The following is a 19923-nucleotide window of genomic DNA, read 5'->3' as shown; positions in this document are numbered from 1 at the left end:
GTCCGCTTGGCCTGCCGGTACCTGTCAGCTGCCTCCGGAGTCCCACGAGCCAACCAGGCCCGATAGGACTCCTTCTTCAGCTTGACGGCATCCTTTACTTCCGGTGTCCACCACCGGGTTCGAGGATTGCCGCCTCGACAGGCACCGGAGACCTTACGGCCACAGCTCCGAGCAGCCGCTTCGACAATGGAGGTGGAGAACATGGTCCACTCAGACTCAATATCTCCAGCCTCCTTCGGGATCTGGTCGTAGCTCTGCCGGAGGTGAGAGTTGAAGATCTTTCTGACAGGAGATTCGGCCAAACGTTCCCAGCAAACCCTTACAGTACGCTTGGGTCTGCCGAGTCCGTCCAGCCTCCTCCCCCGCCATCGGATCCAACTCACCACCAGGTGGTGATCAGTTGACAGCTCCGCCCCTCTCTTCACCCGAGTGTCCAAGACATACGGCCGCAGGTCAGATGAAACGACCACAAAGTCGATCATCGACCTACGGCCTAGGGTGTCCTGGTGCCACGTGCACTGGTGGACACCCTTATGCTTGAACATGGTGTTCGTTATGGACAAACTGTAACTAGCACAGAAGTCCAATAACTGAACACCACTCGGGTTCAGGTCGGGGGGGCCGTTCCTCCCAATCACGCCCCTCCAGGTGTCAGGTGTCACGTGGGTAACGACAGTGGCTTGAGACGCGTCTGACCTAATTTTAGCTACGTTTGAATCTAATTCTAGCTACAATTCTTTCACCCAATTACCCTTTAAATTCTCCTTTCAACTCTCGTCACCTTAGAAACAAAATAGGAAAAGATGAGAGAAACCAATACAATATTCAATCAGAATAAAAAATGTAAAAAATGAAAATAAAATACAAAAGGACTTGAAACAATCAAGAAAAAACAACAACAACAGCAACATGGAAAATTGAAATCACACTAAGTCCAATTTAGTCCTCAACCAACAGTGTCCGTGTATATCAGGTTGCCCAATTTCAGCTTCAGTTTGATGATTCTTCCGCAATTCAGGCTTAGTCAATACAGAAAAGAAACGTGTGCACAGCCCTACAACTCAGCTCAGGATCAGCTTGAGACTGGATTAACTGGAAACAGGCTCGTAATCTCCCATTAAAATTGATAACTCTGAGAGAAGATCGGTCAGACATGGAGCAGACGATGAATCGGAGCAAAAGAAACTTGACTGGGAACCAGATGGACTTGAGAAGGGTGACGTGTCTAAACTGATCTCGCGGTGAGATGGACCTGAGAAGGGTAACTGGTCAGAACTGATCTCGCGGTGAGATGGACCTGGCTCGGTTAAGTCCCTGGAGAGGACAGATATTTGTGGCTGTAGATCTGCTGGATCTGGGTCCACTGTGTCGTCCCCGTAACAACCAAGAGCGGAAACCTTTAGAGTTTTCCATGTTCGTTGGATGAATGAGCCTTTCTTCACCCTCCTTCTTGATTGTTTTTCTAAAAAAAAGAAAAAATGGAAAAATAAATTCAATTACGCCACGCCAACTTCGGACAAAACAAAGACGACCAAATCAAATCATGGAAAGGCAATAAAACGGCAAAAAAGTGATGGACTTATAACAGCTTGTGACTGTGTCATGGGTTACAGTAGAGAATCACAAAATCATTTTCATATTAATAAATCCCTTATGTAAACGTATATGACTACAGCCCACACACAAAAATGCCTTTTCAAATGGAAGAAAACCGGATGTGTAACTATTTTCATGCACTCATTCCTAAAAAACTAAATACATTTCAAGGTTCACATTTAATTCAGTCGGATTTTCTTTTTTTCTCTAGAGCTATTAAACTGTGTACCGCAGTCAAATAAGAGAAGTAACACACAACAGTAAACTACAATCAAAATGCTCATTTCAAATCGAAATTTGATTCAAAATCGAGAATCGCTTCGAATCGCGAAGCACCAAAAGATTCCCACCGCTAGATTATAGTGAAAAATAAAATAGATGCTGAATGTTGAACACTAATAATTTAAGGGGAACAAGAATAACATAAACCGTAGACTAGAGCAAAAGTCTACAACTATAACGAAAAGAATGACAATAGACTAATAATAGACTTACCAACAGCCGGCGCTATCATAGCCCTCCATTTCCTACGGAGAAACGCACCCACATCTTTCTTCTTCTTCTTCTTTGTTTGGCTCTCAGCAAAATCTGAGGGAAGACATAATGAAGAAAGAATTCAATTGTGAGGTGAGACAACTGGAAAAGTGGGACATTTTTCAAGTATTTTCAGAGTATTTCCTCCTTAAAACTGCAGTGAACCAAAGACAGTCTCAAAAACACGGTGTGAAATCGCTGGTGTTTCTGACGTCACAAACCACCTTGTAACCAATCAGATCAACGTGTGATCGTCAACCAGTGGATCTCTGGGCTGAGTGAGTGAGTGGAGGCGGGGCTCATTTGCATATTCATAGAACCGAGCATACTAAATGAGGCAAGGGTGTCGAGTTACATTCAAACTATTTTAAGGCGTGACGGATTGTTTTTTCAAAGAAAAAAACATTTAAATATGGAATTATTTGGTGATCAAAGATGAGTTTAAAGGGATGAATTGATTGACCAGCGGGGGACTTTAATAATTAGGTACACAAGATGAACACAACACAACTCGGTTATAATGAAAGTACTGACAGTAATAATAATGACCATAGACTCACCCGGGACAGACGATGCATCGTCAGGATCGTCCTGAATAGAGTCCGGCGTCAGCTCGATACTAGAGAGACTGGACAATCCTGAGAAAGACATCAGCTCTAGATCTCGTGCCACTGCCGGCTCTGGGTCCAGGACAGATGTGCATGAGTGTTCGGGATCGTCCGGATCGGCATTAACCGGCAGCTGGACTCCAGATGGACACGGATGCACTGGTGTTGCCCAGTAAAACTCGGATGAATCCTGCTGGACATCCGTGGGATTGCAGGAGGGATATGTGGACACAAGTATATCGACCTCACTGCAGTCCAGCTTTACAGCCTTCCCGATTCTCCGTAAGAAAGCACAGATGCCTTGAAGAAAGGTAAAAACATTAACACAAGAAACCGTAAATACTGAGGCTTGACATCATGAAGAAAGAACAACATGGGATTACAACAGTTAAATATGTTCGTCCCAATCATCCTAGTGCCTGATTACACACACACACACACACACACACACACACACACACACACACACACACACACACATGCTTTCCTTTCCTCCCTTACATTTACAATTACAGCGATATACAATAGTGAACACAAGTGACGTCCGGCCCAGGAAATCTGACATCTGCACTCTTGTCTTGCATTTAAATGTTATTATAAATGTGTGTAAGATTTTGTAGTCATATTGCACAGTTAAGCTGGGAGTCGATTGTTTAATTTGTGATAATAATTCAATAAAACATAAACAATTTGGCAACATCATTTTTGTCCAGGCTGTTATATAAAGCTGAATTAAAAACACATGCAAAAACAAGAGAACCAACCAAATATTAATAATAACTTATAATGTTGTGTACCATGTGTGACCATGATCCTCTAAAGCAGGGAATAGCACACACAAGCATGTTTCAAACTAATCATAATTATTAAACATTGGATACTCAAATTATGGCTATTCTTGAAATTTGTACCCAATCCTTATTTAAATATGTTATGATGTGTCTTGGAATAAAAACTAAATCTGATTATTGGCTTCAGTTGTATTTTGATATAATATGGTGTGGTCATATATGGTAATTAATGACACTCCAGTGATAATATTCTCCAATGGTCATTTGATTTACCCTCAGCTCTTCTCTCAGGTATCGGTACAGTCCTCTGGTCTGGGGTGATGCCGCTCCAGTCACGGGAATGAAGCTTCTCCTCTTCCTCTGCCTAGGGGGACCATATTTTGATTACCAAAAACCAGGACACTCGGCCCAGCAAACAGATACTCAAAGTTTACTCAAAGATGCCTTATTAATTTCAATACATTGAAAGTAGGCTATTCCTCCTCTGTATAAATAGAAAATTGTTACATTAACAAGACACAAATTCAGATAGGCTTCTCAGAGGTTACTCAACGTTTTATTATGACAGGTTTCAAAAATAATGAAATAATGTCTCTTCTGTATTACAAAAGTAAATATATAAATAATAAATAACTGAAAGAAATACCTACAAATTGAACAAATATATATCTCTCACAAACTTGCCAAAAAGAACTAACAAAATATATTTATATCTTTAGTTTTCTTCCTCTTTATCCTGTTTTTCTTCCTTGCCCATCTATATTTTGCTGTAGAGCTGATCTTTCCCAGCAGTTTTTTGAAAACCAGGACATTTTCATCACTTTATAAAGAGCAGCCAGGAGGGCCAGGACAGGACGTGAAAACAGGACTGTTGGCCACCCTACCTTTGCCTTTGCTCTCCGAGAGTCTTGAGAAGAAGTGGACGGACGTCCATCATCTGGGCTCTGCTGGCTGTCTCTCTGCCACTCTCTCTTCCTGTCAGCCGGACCTGTGGAGACAGAAACAAACTCACAAGACAGAGATGTTACATATCCAGGAATAAGCTCATGGCTCTGAGTCCCGGTCGGGCCTGGCATCCTCCTGCAAACAAGAGCAATACAATACAAAATACAATACAATACAATGAAATACCCCACCTCAGTAATACCCCACCCAAAATACTCAGAAATACCCCAACCCCCCCCCAAAAAAATTAAAAAATAAAAATAAAATAAAAATAAACAATAATAAATAAAATAAAACTCCAAAACTCCCTCAAAAACAAGAAAAGAACAATCAAATTAAAGCGTCCTCAGAAATAATATTAAATAAAAATAAATAAAACGATGTAGCGTTAGCTAGGATATATTATCCGATCTCCTTCTGGAATAAAAGTCTCCTCTCTCTCTCTGAAATCCTCCGAACAGCTTCAAAATCTCAAGTTCAGCACAAGAAAATTTTCAGCAAAAGTCTCTGAAATCGCCTCGACTCTCAACCAACCAACAGCGATCAAAGTGTTGATATTTTCATTCAAAATTCATAAGACGCGTCGCCATAGCAACTCATACTCGAATCACTCATATGCTCGCACGCGCATCCGAAGCCGCGTGCGTGAGCAGAGCGCGTGAGCTTACATCAATGACAAATAAGGTTTTCAACTGATAAAAAAAAAAAAAAAAAAAAAAATTAAATTGGTTAAAACTTTACATCAAAGTAGTTATTATCTTTATGGGGATGTTTTTTTTTTTACTTGTTACTAAAATCTAAATTTTAAACTATGTATTTTAAGTGGTTTAACTGAGAATCATGTGACCACACCAGTCAAAATGTCATAAGGCCTACAGGATAACGTTAATGCATTTTCTAAATATTATGATATTAAAACTTTTCAAATCAATAATACTTAGGCTAATGAATATGTAAAGTGATGCAGTAAACAATATTTAGAGATCAGAAAAAAAATTTTTTTGTATTTTTTTTGTATTTCTTGTTCAAGTTCTTTACACACATTTTAACACTGCAATGTGAGTTAAAATGTAAAATGTCTGAAAAAGTTTAACAGGACTTGATTTCATGTTATTATTGTTTCCTCAACTCCATTTAGTGAAATTATGCATTTCAATGGAAAAAAAAAAACAGCGTTATCCCGTCTGACTTACGGTATATGGTATATGAAAACATATGAGATATCACATGAATTGTCATTTTTACAAAACTTACACACAATAATGTTCATAAATAATGAATGTTTGTTATGTAATGTTTTTTTTTCCAATGAAATTAATTAGGCTCCACTTTAAAGAAATACACAAGTGGTTTTCAGTGTGAACTGTTACACACAAACTCAGTGTGGTTTCTTCCCAGATTTGCCAAGTATACAAATACAGTTAAACCATTTTTTTCCATGTTTATGAATATCAAAACAGCACAACTTAGTTTAAGGTTTAATTTAGTTCTGAAAAGTACCTTGAACCATTTTACTGATCACTCAACATCAATATTCATAAATAATGTAAGGGTTAATGTAGGCGACCTTCACTGATTTCACTGAACATTATTTATTTGAACAACAAATTTACAAAAGCATGTAATTGAACAATATATTTATAAAGACAATTTTTATTATTGAAGTACATTGAATCACTAAATTTCATTAAATTAACACTAAATGTTATTTTAGACAATGTCTATAGTAAATGTAATGTAACTGTAATTGAAAATTATTATGAATTAAATCATTTGCTGATATTCAACTGAACAATATTAATGATATGTTAGTATCACAATTTGAATGGAAATTATACAAATTAAAGCTGAAAACTGTATAAGAAAAACAATATAAATCAAGAAACAATATAAAATCAATATTGCTTTATGCAGAGCAAGATTATATGCTAGTTTATTAGGTTTGTGCTTGAATTGTTAAATGACTCCTTTCAGACAGAGACCAGTTGCAATTAAATGTGTACTGCAATGACATTTTGACTAAAAAGACATACTGTAACAGAATAATAAGCCCCTTTCAATATTGCAACTCCAAAAAACATTCCCAATTTAGCAAACCATGCTCATAATTCTCCAAACTTTAAATCAAGTTTTCCTGAACTTCTGAAAAAAGTTGAATAAAGTTGGGGCCAAAACCAAAAATATTTAAGCTTTTTTGACCCGATCATGTTCGCTATCGCTAAATGTTCCGAGTCTTGGCACTGTCTCGTTACTTCCGGTTTCTGGACTGGCTGCAGTAACACGCCTCTGTCCATACGGGGGCGCTCGCAGGCGGAGTGCAGAATGAATGGAGGTCTATGGAGCAATACTACAACTCCTTCTTTAACCTCACAAAATAACTTAGTTATTAATCTGATTTGTCTTATTTTGGGTGGGATTCACTAACTATATGGTGTTTAAAGTACATTGGAAGTATTTATTAGCAATCTTAACAAATCTGTGATCTGCAGAAAAACAATCAACAAACTTTTCTCATTTGTTGCATTTTTATTTATCTTTCAAAACTCTTTCCTAGTCACACAAAAGATCTTACTTTATTTTTTCACTCAACACCCAGCATCATACTAATGGAAGTCTTATCTGTTTTCTTCTGAATGACGAAGATGATGATGATGCCAAGGGTAATCACGTTGAAACCACACTACAGTAATGTCCATGAAAGCTCAAGTCCACAAATCCAAATCTCAAATCCTCCCAGTGTCAACCTTAGTGTGGATCCAAAATCCCATACAATTCAGCTTCGGGATCCAAAACAGTGCGGAAAACCACTGAAATAAGCCACAGGGCCTCTAAACTCGCTCGCATAGTTTCAGACAAGGGTCCCACCATGAGTGACAGAAAGACAAAAGCCACAGTATGTGAAGTCCTTCTACAAAATAAATAAATAACATTAGAAAAAATACATACTCATACATCAACCAGTCAAAGTCAACATAAGAAAATAAACAATGCTTACTTTCGATTGAGCATCAAACTTTCAGTTTCCCAATCAGGACCATTGATTTCTTGGATTTCTAATGCATGCTTAGCTTACTCCTCCATTACATGTACTCTCTACACCTGTTTTATACCTGAGAGTATTACTCCTTGATGCCCCCGCAAGGTGTGTAGTATAATTACTACAGCTCAAAAAAAAAAAAAAAGAAAACATGTAACACTCAGTGTTGTTTATTTTATTGACTAAACTATTTACATTTATTCATTTAGCAGAGGCTTTTATCCAAGCGACTTACAAATGAGAACAAAAGAGGCAGTTAAACTAACAGTAGGACAACAATACGCAAGTGCTATAACCCCTCTCAGTTTAATTTTAGTGCAGTTTTAAAGAAGAGAAGAGAAGAGAAAGTGTTAGTACTACTGAATCTGCCGAAAAAGATACTGTACGTCTTCAGCAGTTTCTTGAAAGTGGCTACTGACTCAGAAGCTCTGGTTGAGTTAGGCAGATCATTCCACCAGCAGGGAACAGTCATGGGTAAAGGTCCAAGAAACAGATTTTGTGCCTCTTTGAGATGGTACCACAAGACGACATTCGCTAGCAGAGTGCAAGTTTCTGGATGGCACATAAGTCTGAAGTAATGAGTTTAGGTAAGAGGGAGCAATGCCAGTGGTTATTCTGTAGGCAAACGTCAGTGCCTTAAATTTAATGCGAGCGGCAACTGGCAATCAGTGCAATTTTGAGAGGAGAGGAGTGACGACGAGTGCTCTCTTTGGCTCATTAAAGACTACTCTGGCTGCAGCATTCTGGATCAATTGTACACTGTAAAAAATATTTTCAAGATTTGTTATCACAACATATTTTCTTTTGTCAAATCAACTTTATAATAATTTATTTAGTTGAGATAACTTATTATTTTGAGTTTCTGATGGTTAAATTAACTCTGTGTGTTGTACTCACACGACTGGATGACAGCAGGTGGAAATACTCGATTCAGCAGCTCTGTTTTACTTTAACACAGGCAGGAGAGCAGATGAGGATGTCGATATTAACTCTGTGTTGTACTCACACGACTGGATGACAGCAGGGGGAAATACTCGATTCAGCAGCTCTGTTTCACTTCAACACAGGCAGGAGGACAGATGAGGATGCCTGAAATTAACACCCGACCACCTGCCAAATGCGGGTGAATTTTTCTATTGGCGGGTAACACTGTCAATCTACCTGCCACATTGGCAGGTAGCCAATGAGAATTGAGTGATTCATAAGGATTTTTACATTTCAACTAAGTCTGCCATTGCGTTTGACTTTAGCTAAAATGTGGCGGCACATTACTGGGGTAAAGAGGCCAGCTGAAACAAACAACCAACAAAAAGATGAATACAAAGTGGACAATTGGCGGCAATGGCAAGGTTCGTGAGCGGCTGATTTATGACAGCGACTTTTTCGTAACGTTCATGCGATCAGAAGAAGACGAGGCCCTTTTCTGACTATGTTTGGATGTGCGAGTATTAAACTGTTGGTGAGATGGGATGAGATAATGTAACGCTGATGTAGCCGACAGTACAATGAGAGTTGCACAGATGTGTGTTGGGAGTTGGGAACCAGTGAGAAAATACCCGGTACCCGGTAACTTTACCAGTAATAACAATATTAATTTAGTTAATAGTTAACGGTTCCTGAACGCTGTAACTAAAAGCTGTCAGGATCTGTCTACGTGACTAAATCAGCAATCAACACAGCCGCGTGTGATTTGTTTACATACGAGCTGCGGTAGGTCTATCTGTTGAGTATATACTATATAGCCTATACTATATATGTTGAGTGAGTGTCAAAATCAATGAATAAAAAGATTTAAAAAAAATGTATGTTCTTAGAGTTATTATTATTACTTGAGAGAACTTAAATGTGTATTCTTGTGAAAGTGAAAGAACAATATTGTGAAATTCATGGGGTTTTTTCACCTTTCTATAAAGGTGAAGGAAAAAAAACCCCAGAAATTTCACAATATTGTTCTTTTTACCAGCCATTTTTGAGGCAAAATATGAGGCAAAAAAAAAGGTGGCTGGTAAAAAGTCTCAGTGGCAGGTGAATTTTTAAATCCACCTGCCACAGTGGCCGGTGGGCGAAAAAGTTAATTTCAGGCCCTGATGTCAGTATTAACTCTGTGTTGTACTCACACGACTGGATGACAGCAGGGGGAAATACTCGATTCAGCAGCTCTGTTTTACTTCAACACAGGCAGGAGAGCAGATGAGGATGTCAATATTAACTCTGTGTGTTGTACTCACACGACTGGATGACAGCAGGGGGAAATACTCGATTCAGCAGCTCTGTTTTACTTCAACACAGGCAGGAGAGCAGATGAGGATGTCAATATTAATCTCCTTCATTGTATTAACTCACTTTTTCTAGTTCAATCAACTTAAAATTTTAAGGCAACCAGGTTACTTACATTTTTAAGTTAAACCATCAATATTTTTTTCACAGTGTAGAGGTTTGACAGAGCAAGCTGGAAGACCAGCCAGGAGAGCATTACAATAGTCCAGTCTGGATAAAAACAAGTGCTTGGACAAGGAGTTGTGTAGCATGCTCTGTAAGGAAGGGCCTGATCCTCCTAATGTTGTGCAAGGCAAATCTGCAGGACCGGGCAGTTCTAGCAATGTGGTCTGTGAATTTCAACTGATCATCAATTATTACAACCTCAAGGTCCTCAGGTCCGTATCGGCAGCTGGGTCCCGGCCTTTCTCGTCCCACGGAGGAGGAGATCGGCTTGGAGGATCTGCAGGACAGCCATTGAATGCAGGGTGGAAGCTGCTTGCCAGTTACAATACACACCGTACACTTCAGAAAGCCTACTTCCACTGAAACTGAGTTTAAAACTACCTGGCTAGTAAATCTTTCTTCTGTCACATGTTTACTTCTGCTTCTGTTCTGTCATATGAAGCAGGCTTGCTTGTATTTGTTTTAGTTCTAGAGTGCCGAAGTTACGACGTCACTCTGTAGGCCAAAACGCGGAAGTGAGTTAGCATTTTAGCACTACGGTTCCCTCGCTCTAAAGCCTATGGGATTTTTGAATGGGTTTTTGCTAAATCGCCTGAAATAAGGCGATTTAGCCTTAATAACTTGTAAAGATTATCTTGATAGACAAAACGTGTAAGGGTCACACTCACAACTGTTTGTTAAACACAGATCTTATTTTTTGCGATTTTCCAAAAGTCTATGGGGGAAAATGCATAGCTTTTCGACAGAGGGAACCCATGCGCCGCTAGCTTCCGAGTTGTCCTACAAAGTGACGTCATCACTTCGGCACTCTACTGATTGTAGATTTATCAACTTTGAACTGGTACCAATTCAGTGCATTTTCTTTTTTTCATTTCACAAGTTGTAGTGAAATTGCTGTCTCAAATCCTCCTTACGAACTTAGACGATAACTATATAATGCCAGTGTGCCCATTCAACCTGATCAGTTAATACAGAAGCCTACACTATAGAGTACACACACACACACACACACACACACACACACACACACACACACACACACACACACACACACACACACACACACACACACACACACACTAATACAACCACAGTTGACCACAGTGCTGTAGGGACAGAGCAAAATAATCATAAAATCACATTCAGATTCTATATCATTACAACAGCCACACAGATAAAACAAAACCCCATGTGAACTCCCAGTAGGAAAACGGTTTGTCGCATCCTTCATCCCGTAATTCTAGAATTAGATCTCTTTTAAAAGGAGCTTGTAACAACTCCATATGTGGCGTCATATTGGATGAACTTTATTGACCATATTGACTTTGCCAGTATGGACTTTGAGTTTGAAAGACACTAAAATTTTTACACAAATTTAACCCTGCTAATGTAGCACTCCTGAAAGGGAGCAGCTTATCAGTAAACAGTCAGACGAGATGCTTCATTAACAGAGTTTTTACTTAGAATCAATCTTGGCAATAAATGAATAATTATTACACAACAATGCATGAGCTCTATTATTTCTATAATGTTATACACAAGTGCATGAGTATGTACTTCTCCTTTAAATCAACGCATCCCAAGTTCACTGTGAATAAATGAGTGCACTTAAAGTAGTGTGCATCCTAAAACAGCGACACTGTCTATATTCACAAGCCTCAATCTGACATAAAACACACACACACACACACACACACACACACACACACACACACACACACACACACACACACACACACACACACACACACACACACACGTGAAAACACAGATCATATATCGACCTTCAACTCATTAAATCACTCTACTGATAAACACATAAACGATTTGCGCGCGAACCGCGTGCTCTCCAGCTGAAAACTCTCGCATTTTACATTGGATTCGCCCCGTATCACTCAACAATACAACACCTAACCTAGCAAAATTAGATTTAGTCACTAATATTCACATGAGTGCAAATGTACGGTTCATGTACCTGAAAGGGAGCAGGTTTATCAGTAAACAGTCAGACGAGATGCTTCATTAACTGCAATGTTCTTCCGGGTTTCTCTCTCTTTTTTTAAGGATGTAATGTTTGGCATTTTTTTTAATATACAGAAAGCTCAAACGAATGAATACTTTATTATTATTCTATTATTGCAATTAAATTCTCTTTTCAAATTCACCGTTTTTAGGAGAGAGGTCCAACAGTACATCCAAATATTTCATCATCTGAGAATCTTAAAGCTCAGTAACCTTGTTTCAACTTTTTAACTCATTTCATTAAAGTTTTCTGTTCTGTTTTTCTTGTTTTTACATGTATATATAGGCTATATGAAATCTCTACCATGCATAAATTATGGATTTTATTATCATTTAATTGTATGTAAGTTTTACATTTTTGATATGTACTTGTATTTTTGATACCTTGGTATTACATTAAAAAGAAGGTGGATAGAGGACCTGCCCTCCTGAAGAATATCATTTTTTTCCATATAAAGATAAAAGTGTGTGGAAAATGCTGAGGTGCAATAGGTGACTGTCTACAATTAATTTTTTTATTATGCGGGTTGAAATTCTCCTCATATCCTGATAGCAATCACAGTGTTAAGCGGTCGAACACACACAACATCTCTCAAAATCAGGTACGCCAATTTATTATTATTACAAAATATTATTTACTGAACAATAAAAGTTAATGAACAATAACAGCCATTATACAAGAATACATTATACAAGCATACATTATACATGAATACAAAGTGTGTAGAATAGTCAAGTCAAATATATTTAAAAAGCACTTTTTACATTACAGATTGTATCAAATCTGCTTCACAGTATCAATCAAAAGAACATAACAGTGTTTGTTTATTGCTGGAAAAAAAAGACATCCAAGTTTGGTGGAGCTGATCAATGGTATGATGGGTCATTTAATTTGAATATCCCCAACTGAGCGAGCCAAAGGCAACAGTGGCAAGGAACCGAAAAACTCCATCAAGTGACCCGATGGAGAAAAAAAAAAAAACCTTGGAAGAAACCCAGGCTCAGTCGGGGGCCAGTTCTCCTCTGGCGTTTATGAACTAGAGGCCAAATTTACAGTAACTGTAAGATAAACATTTTATATGAACGCCTGGCTAAATAAATGCATCTTTAGTCTAGCTTTAAACTGGGAGATAAATGTGAAAATGGAAATAAATGTGAAAATGGTGGATCTGGATATTCTAGGAATGAAAATAAATAAAAATAAATAAAATACAAAAAGGTGATGCTATTAGTATTTATACTAATTTATGACTCAAGACTTGGGTATAATCCGTCTTTTTAGTGGTACGGGTGTAGTGTAGACGCACGAGTCACGTATAGGAAAATGTTCGATTGTAAGTGAGTGTAAAGAAAGTGAGTTTGGCAATCGATCGCAGGGCGAGCAGCAGTGAAGCAGTGTCTCGCTCTACAACCAACAACCAAACGCTCCAGCCGTATTTGCAGTTCCAGCCATATAATGGCTTGAGACGCACACACACATCACACATCTTCTTCCGCTCATCCGGGGCCGGGTCGCGGGGGCAGCAGTCTAAGCAGAGATGCCCAGACTTCCCTCTCCCCAGACACTTCCTCCAGCTCTTCTGGGGGGATACCGAGGCGTTCCCAGGCCAGCCGGGAGACATAGTCTCTCCAGCGTGTCCTAGGTCTTCCCCGGGGCCTCCGCCCAGTGGGACGTGCCCGGAACACCTCCCCAGGAAGGCGTCCAGGAGGCATCCGGAACAGATGCCCGAGCCACCTCAGCTGACCCCTCTCGATGTGGAGGAGCAGCGGCTCTACTCTGAGCTCCTCCCGAGTGACCGAGCTTCTCACCCTATCTCTAAGGGATCGCCCAGCCACCCTGCGGAGAAAGCTCATTTCAGCCGCCTGTATCCGGGATCTTGTCCTTTCGGTCATGACCCAAAGCTCATGACCATAGGTGAGAGTAGGAACGTAGATTGACTGGTAAATCGAGAGCTTTGCCTTACGGCTCAGCTCCTTCTTCACCACAACAGATCGGTACATCGACCGCATTACTGCTGAAGCTGCACCGATCCGTCTGTCAATCTCCCGTTCCATCCCTCCCTCACTCGTGAACAAAACCCCAAGATACTTAAACTCCTCCACTTGAGGAAGGATCTCTCCACCAACCTGAAGTGGGCAAGCCACCCTTTTCCGGCTGAGGACCATGGCCTCGGATTTGGAGGTGCTTATTTTCATCCCAGCCGCTTCACACTCGGCTGCAAACCGTCCCAGTGCATGCTGAAGGTCCTGGTATGAAGGGGCCAACACGACAACATCATCCGCGAAGAGCAGAGATGAAATCGTGTGGTCCCCAAATCTGACACCCTCCGGCCCCTGGCTGCGCCTAGAAATTCTGTCCATAAAAATTATGAACAGAACCGGCGACAAAGGGCAGCCCTGCCGGAGTCCAACATGCACCGGGAAGAAGTCTGACTTACTACTGGCAATGCGAACCAAGCTCCTGCTTCGGTCATACAGGGATCGGACAGCCCTTAGCAAAGGACCCCGGACCCCATATTCCCGGAGCACCCTCCACAGGCCGCCTCGGGGGACACAGTCGAATGCCTTCTCCAAATCCACAAAACACATGTGGACTGGTTGGGCAAACTCCCATGAACCCTCCAGCACCCTGTAGAGAGTATAGAGCTGGTCCAGTGTTCCACGGCCAGGACGAAAACCGCACTGTTCCTCCTGAATCCGAGGTTCCACTATCGGCCGTATTCTCCTCTCCAGTACCCTGGCATAGACTTTCCCAGGGAGGCTGAGAAGTGTGATCCCCCTATAGTTGGAACACACCCTCCGGTCCCCCTTCTTAAAAAGAGGAACCACCACCCCGGTCTGCCATCCCAGAGGCACTGTCCCCGACCGCCACGCGATGCTGCAGAGGCGTGTCAACCAAGACAGCCCCACAGCATCCAGAGACTTAAGGTATTCGGGGCGGATCTCATCCACCCCCGGTGCCTTGCCACCGAGGAGTTTCTTGACTACCTCGGTGACCTCAGCTAGGGTGATGGACGAGTCCACCTCCGAACCCTCAGCCTCTGCTTCCTCAATGGAAGACGTGACGGCGGGATTGAGGAGGTCCTCGAAGTATTCCTTCCACCGTCCGACGACATCCCCAGTCGAGGTCAACAGCCGCCCACCCCTACTGTAAACAGCATTGGTAGGGGACTGTTTCCCCTTCCTGAGGCGCCGGACAGTTTGCCAGAATTTCTTCGAGGCCAGCCGATAGTCCTTCTCCATGGCCTCACCGAACTCCTCCCAGGCCCGAGTTTTTGCCTCCACGACCACCCGGGCCGCAGTCCGCTTGGCCTGCCGGTACCTGTCAGCTGCCTCCGGAGTCCCACGAGCCAACCAGGCCCGATAGGACTCCTTCTTCAGCTTGACGGCATCCTTTACTTCCGGTGTCCACCACCGGGTTCGAGGATTGCCGCCTCGACAGGCACCGGAGACCTTACGGCCACAGCTCCGAGCAGCCGCTTCGACAATGGAGGTGGAGAACATGGTCCACTCAGACTCAATATCTCCAGCCTCCTTCGGGATCTGGTCGTAGCTCTGCCGGAGGTGAGAGTTGAAGATCTTTCTGACAGGAGATTCGGCCAAACGTTCCCAGCAAACCCTTACAGTACGCTTGGGTCTGCCGAGTCCGTCCAGCCTCCTCCCCCGCCATCGGATCCAACTCACCACCAGGTGGTGATCAGTTGACAGCTCCGCCCCTCTCTTCACCCGAGTGTCCAAGACATACGGCCGCAGGTCAGATGAAACGACCACAAAGTCGATCATCGACCTACGGCCTAGGGTGTCCTGGTGCCACGTGCACTGGTGGACACCCTTATGCTTGAACATGGTGTTCGTTATGGACAAACTGTAACTAGCACAGAAGTCCAATAACTGAACACCACTCGGGTTCAGGTCGGGGGGGCCGTTCCTCCCAATCACGCCCCTCCAGGTGTCAGGTGTCACGTGGGTAACGACAGTGGCTTGAGACGCGTCTGACCTAATTTTAGCTACGTTTGAATCTAATTCTAGCTACAATTCTTTCACCCAATTACCCTTTAAATTCTCCTTTCAACTCTCGTCACCTTAGAAACAAAATAGGAAAAGATGAGAGAAACCAATACAATATTCAATCAGAATAAAAAATGTAAAAAATGAAAATAAAATACAAAAGGACTTGAAACAATCAAGAAAAAACAACAACAACAGCAACATGGAAAATTGAAATCACACTAAGTCCAATTTAGTCCTCAACCAACAGTGTCCGTGTATATCAGGTTGCCCAATTTCAGCTTCAGTTTGATGATTCTTCCGCAATTCAGGCTTAGTCAATACAGAAAAGAAACGTGTGCACAGCCCTACAACTCAGCTCAGGATCAGCTTGAGACTGGATTAACTGGAAACAGGCTCGTAATCTCCCATTAAAATTGATAACTCTGAGAGAAGATCGGTCAGACATGGAGCAGACGATGAATCGGAGCAAAAGAAACTTGACTGGGAACCAGATGGACTTGAGAAGGGTGACGTGTCTAAACTGATCTCGCGGTGAGATGGACCTGAGAAGGGTAACTGGTCAGAACTGATCTCGCGGTGAGATGGACCTGGCTCGGTTAAGTCCCTGGAGAGGACAGATATTTGTGGCTGTAGATCTGCTGGATCTGGGTCCACTGTGTCGTCCCCGTAACAACCAAGAGCGGAAACCTTTAGAGTTTTCCATGTTCGTTGGATGAATGAGCCTTTCTTCACCCTCCTTCTTGATTGTTTTTCTAAAAAAAAGAAAAAATGGAAAAATAAATTCAATTACGCCACGCCAACTTCGGACAAAACAAAGACGACCAAATCAAATCATGGAAAGGCAATAAAACGGCAAAAAAGTGATGGACTTATAACAGCTTGTGACTGTGTCATGGGTTACAGTAGAGAATCACAAAATCATTTTCATATTAATAAATCCCTTATGTAAACGTATATGACTACAGCCCACACACAAAAATGTCTTTTCAAATGGAAGAAAACCGGATGTGTAACTATTTTCATGCACTCATTCCTAAAAAACTAAATACATTTCAAGGTTCAAATTTAATTCAGTCGGATTTTCTTTTTTTCTCTAGAGCTATTAAACTGTGTACCGCAGTCAAATAAGAGAAGTAACACACAACAGTAAACTACAATCAAAATGCTCATTTCAAATCGAAATTTGATTCAAAATCGAGAATCGCTTCGAATCGCGAAGCACCAAAAGATTCCCACCGCTAGATTATAGTGAAAAATAAAATAGATGCTGAATGTTGAACACTAATAATTTAAGGGGAACAAGAATAACATAAACCGTAGACTAGAGCAAAAGTCTACAACTATAACGAAAAGAATGACAATAGACTAATAATAGACTTACCAACAGCCGGCGCTATCATAGCCCTCCATTTCCTACGGAGAAACGCACCCACATCTTTCTTCTTCTTCTTCTTTGTTTGGCTCTCAGCAAAATCTGAGGGAAGACATAATGAAGAAAGAATTCAATTGTGAGGTGAGACAACTGGAAAAGTGGGAAATTTTTCAAGTATTTTCAGAGTATTTCCTCCTTAAAACTGCAGTGAACCAAAGACAGTCTCAAAAACACGGTGTGAAATCGCTGGTGTTTCTGACGTCACAAACCACCTTGTAACCAATCAGATCAACGTGTGATCGTCAACCAGTGGATCTCTGGGCTGAGTGAGTGAGTGGAGGCGGGGCTCATTTGCATATTCATAGAACCGAGCATACTAAATGAGGCAAGGGTGTCGAGTTACATTCAAACTATTTTAAGGCGTGACGGATTGTTTTTTCAAAGAAAAAAACATTTAAATATGGAATTATTTGGTGATCAAAGATGAGTTTAAAGGGATGAATTGATTGACCAGCGGGGGACTTTAATAATTAGGTACACAAGATGAACACAACACAACTCGGTTATAATGAAAGTACTGACAGTAATAATAATGACCATAGACTCACCCGGGACAGACGATGCATCGTCAGGATCGTCCTGAATAGAGTCCGGCGTCAGCTCGATACTAGAGAGACTGGACAATCCTGAGAAAGACATCAGCTCTAGATCTCGTGCCACTGCCGGCTCTGGGTCCAGGACAGATGTGCATGAGTGTTCGGGATCGTCCGGATCGGCATTAACCGGCAGCTGGACTCCAGATGGACACGGATGCACTGGTGTTGCCCAGTAAAACTCGGATGAATCCTGCTGGACATCCGTGGGATTGCAGGAGGGATATGTGGACACAAGTATATCGACCTCACTGCAGTCCAGCTTTACAGCCTTCCCGATTCTCCGTAAGAAAGCACAGATGCCTTGAAGAAAGGTAAAAACATTAACACAAGAAACCGTAAATACTGAGGCTTGACATCATGAAGAAAGAACAACATGGGATTACAACAGTTAAATATGTTCGTCCCAATCATCCTAGTGCCTGATTACACACACACACACACACACACACACACACACACACACATGCTTTCCTTTCCTCCCTTACATTTACAATTACAGCGATATACAATAGTGAACACAAGTGACGTCCGGCCCAGGAAATCTGACATCTGCACTCTTGTCTTGCATTTAAATGTTATTATAAATGTGTGTAAGATTTTGTAGTCATATTGCACAGTTAAGCTGGGAGTCGATTGTTTAATTTGTGATAATAATTCAATAAAACATAAACAATTTGGCAACATCATTTTTGTCCAGGCTGTTATATAAAGCTGAATTAAAAACACATGCAAAAACAAGAGAACCAACCAAATATTAATAATAACTTATAATGTTGTGTACCATGTGTGACCATGATCCTCTAAAGCAGGGAATAGCACACACAAGCATGTTTCAAACTAATCATAATTATTAAACATCGGATACTCAAATTATGGCTATTCTTGAAATTTGTACCCAATCCTTATTTAAATATGTTATGATGTGTCTTGGAATAAAAACTAAATCTGATTATTGGCTTCAGTTGTATTTTGATATAATATGGTGTGGTCATATATGGTAATTAATGACACTCCAGTGATAATATTCTCCAATGGTCATTTGATTTACCCTCAGCTCTTCTCTCAGGTATCGGTACAGTCCTCTGGTCTGGGGTGATGCCGCTCCAGTCACGGGAATGAAGCTTCTCCTCTTCCTCTGCCTAGGGGGACCATATTTTGATTACCAAAAACCAGGACACTCGGCCCAGCAAACAGATACTCAAAGTTTACTCAAAGATGCCTTATTAATTTCAATACATTGAAAGTAGGCTATTCCTCCTCTGTATAAATAGAAAATTGTTACATTAACAAGACACAAATTCAGATAGGCTTCTCAGAGGTTACTCAACGTTTTATTATGACAGGTTTCAAAAATAATGAAATAATGTCTCTTCTGTATTACAAAAGTAAATATATAAATAATAAATAACTGAAAGAAATACCTACAAATTGAACAAATATATATCTCTCACAAACTTGCCAAAAAGAACTAACAAAATATATTTATATCTTTAGTTTTCTTCCTCTTTATCCTGTTTTTCTTCGTTGCCCATCTATATTTTGCTGTAGAGCTGATCTTTCCCAGCAGTTTTTTGAAAACCAGGACATTTTCATCACTTTATAAAGAGCAGCCAGGAGGGCCAGGACAGGACGTGAAAACAGGACTGTTGGCCACCCTACCTTTGCCTTTGCTCTCCGAGAGTCTTGAGAAGAAGTGGACGGACGTCCATCATCTGGGCTCTGCTGGCTGTCTCTCTGCCACTCTCTCTTCCTGTCAGCCGGACCTGTGGAGACAGAAACAAACTCACAAGACAGAGATGTTACATATCCAGGAATAAGCTCATGGCTCTGAGTCCCGGTCGGGCCTGGCATCCTCCTGCAAACAAGAGCAATACAATACAAAATACAATACAATACAATGAAATACCCC

The 19923-nt window shown here is 41.1% G+C and overlaps 2 protein-coding genes across 2 annotated transcripts; both read right to left on the bottom strand.

The window, feature by feature from the left end:
- Nucleotides 1-682: 682 nt before the first annotated feature.
- On the bottom strand, nt 683-4663 carry LOC148973658 (uncharacterized). The gene is made up of 5 exons (XM_089119367.1): nt 4414-4663; nt 3803-3893; nt 2691-3038; nt 2092-2184; nt 683-1462 (listed from the first exon to the last, which is right to left on the bottom strand). The coding sequence occupies exons 1-5, from the start codon at nt 4603-4605 to the stop codon at nt 1089-1091; spliced, it is 1098 nt and encodes a 365-aa protein (XP_088975493.1). The 5' UTR covers nt 4606-4663; the 3' UTR covers nt 683-1088.
- Nucleotides 4664-15958: 11295 nt separating this feature from the next.
- Nucleotides 15959-19923, bottom strand: LOC148973657 (uncharacterized). The gene is made up of 5 exons (XM_089119366.1): nt 19674-19923; nt 19063-19153; nt 17967-18314; nt 17368-17460; nt 15959-16738 (listed from the first exon to the last, which is right to left on the bottom strand). Exons 1-5 carry the CDS (start codon nt 19863-19865, stop codon nt 16365-16367), a joined length of 1098 nt encoding a protein of 365 aa, XP_088975492.1. The 5' UTR covers nt 19866-19923; the 3' UTR covers nt 15959-16364.

The sequence above is a fragment of the Pimephales promelas genome, chromosome 14 (genome assembly GCF_988280905.1).
Source record: "Pimephales promelas chromosome 14, fPimPro1.hap1.1, whole genome shotgun sequence".
Lineage (NCBI taxonomy): Eukaryota > Metazoa > Chordata > Actinopteri > Cypriniformes > Leuciscidae > Pimephales > Pimephales promelas.
Note: the sequence above shows the minus strand (reverse complement) of the source record. Positions and strands in the feature narration are given on the sequence as shown.

Coding starts and splice junctions, on each gene's coding strand:
- LOC148973658 (XM_089119367.1), bottom strand. CDS start 4,605: ATGCCAGGCCCGACCGGGACTCAGAGCCATGAGCTTATTCCTGGATAT. Junction 3,894..4,413: donor CTCGGAGAGCAAAGGCAAAG/GTAGGGTGGCCA, acceptor TGGTCCCCCTAG/GCAGAGGAAGAGGAGAAGCT. Junction 3,039..3,802: donor ACCTGAGAGAAGAGCTGAGG/GTAAATCAAATG, acceptor CCTTTCTTCAAG/GCATCTGTGCTTTCTTACGG.
- LOC148973657 (XM_089119366.1), bottom strand. CDS start 19,865: ATGCCAGGCCCGACCGGGACTCAGAGCCATGAGCTTATTCCTGGATAT. Junction 17,461..17,966: donor CGATGCATCGTCTGTCCCGG/GTGAGTCTATGG, acceptor GTCTTCCCTCAG/ATTTTGCTGAGAGCCAAACA. Junction 16,739..17,367: donor TATGATAGCGCCGGCTGTTG/GTAAGTCTATTA, acceptor TCTTTTTTTTAG/AAAAACAATCAAGAAGGAGG.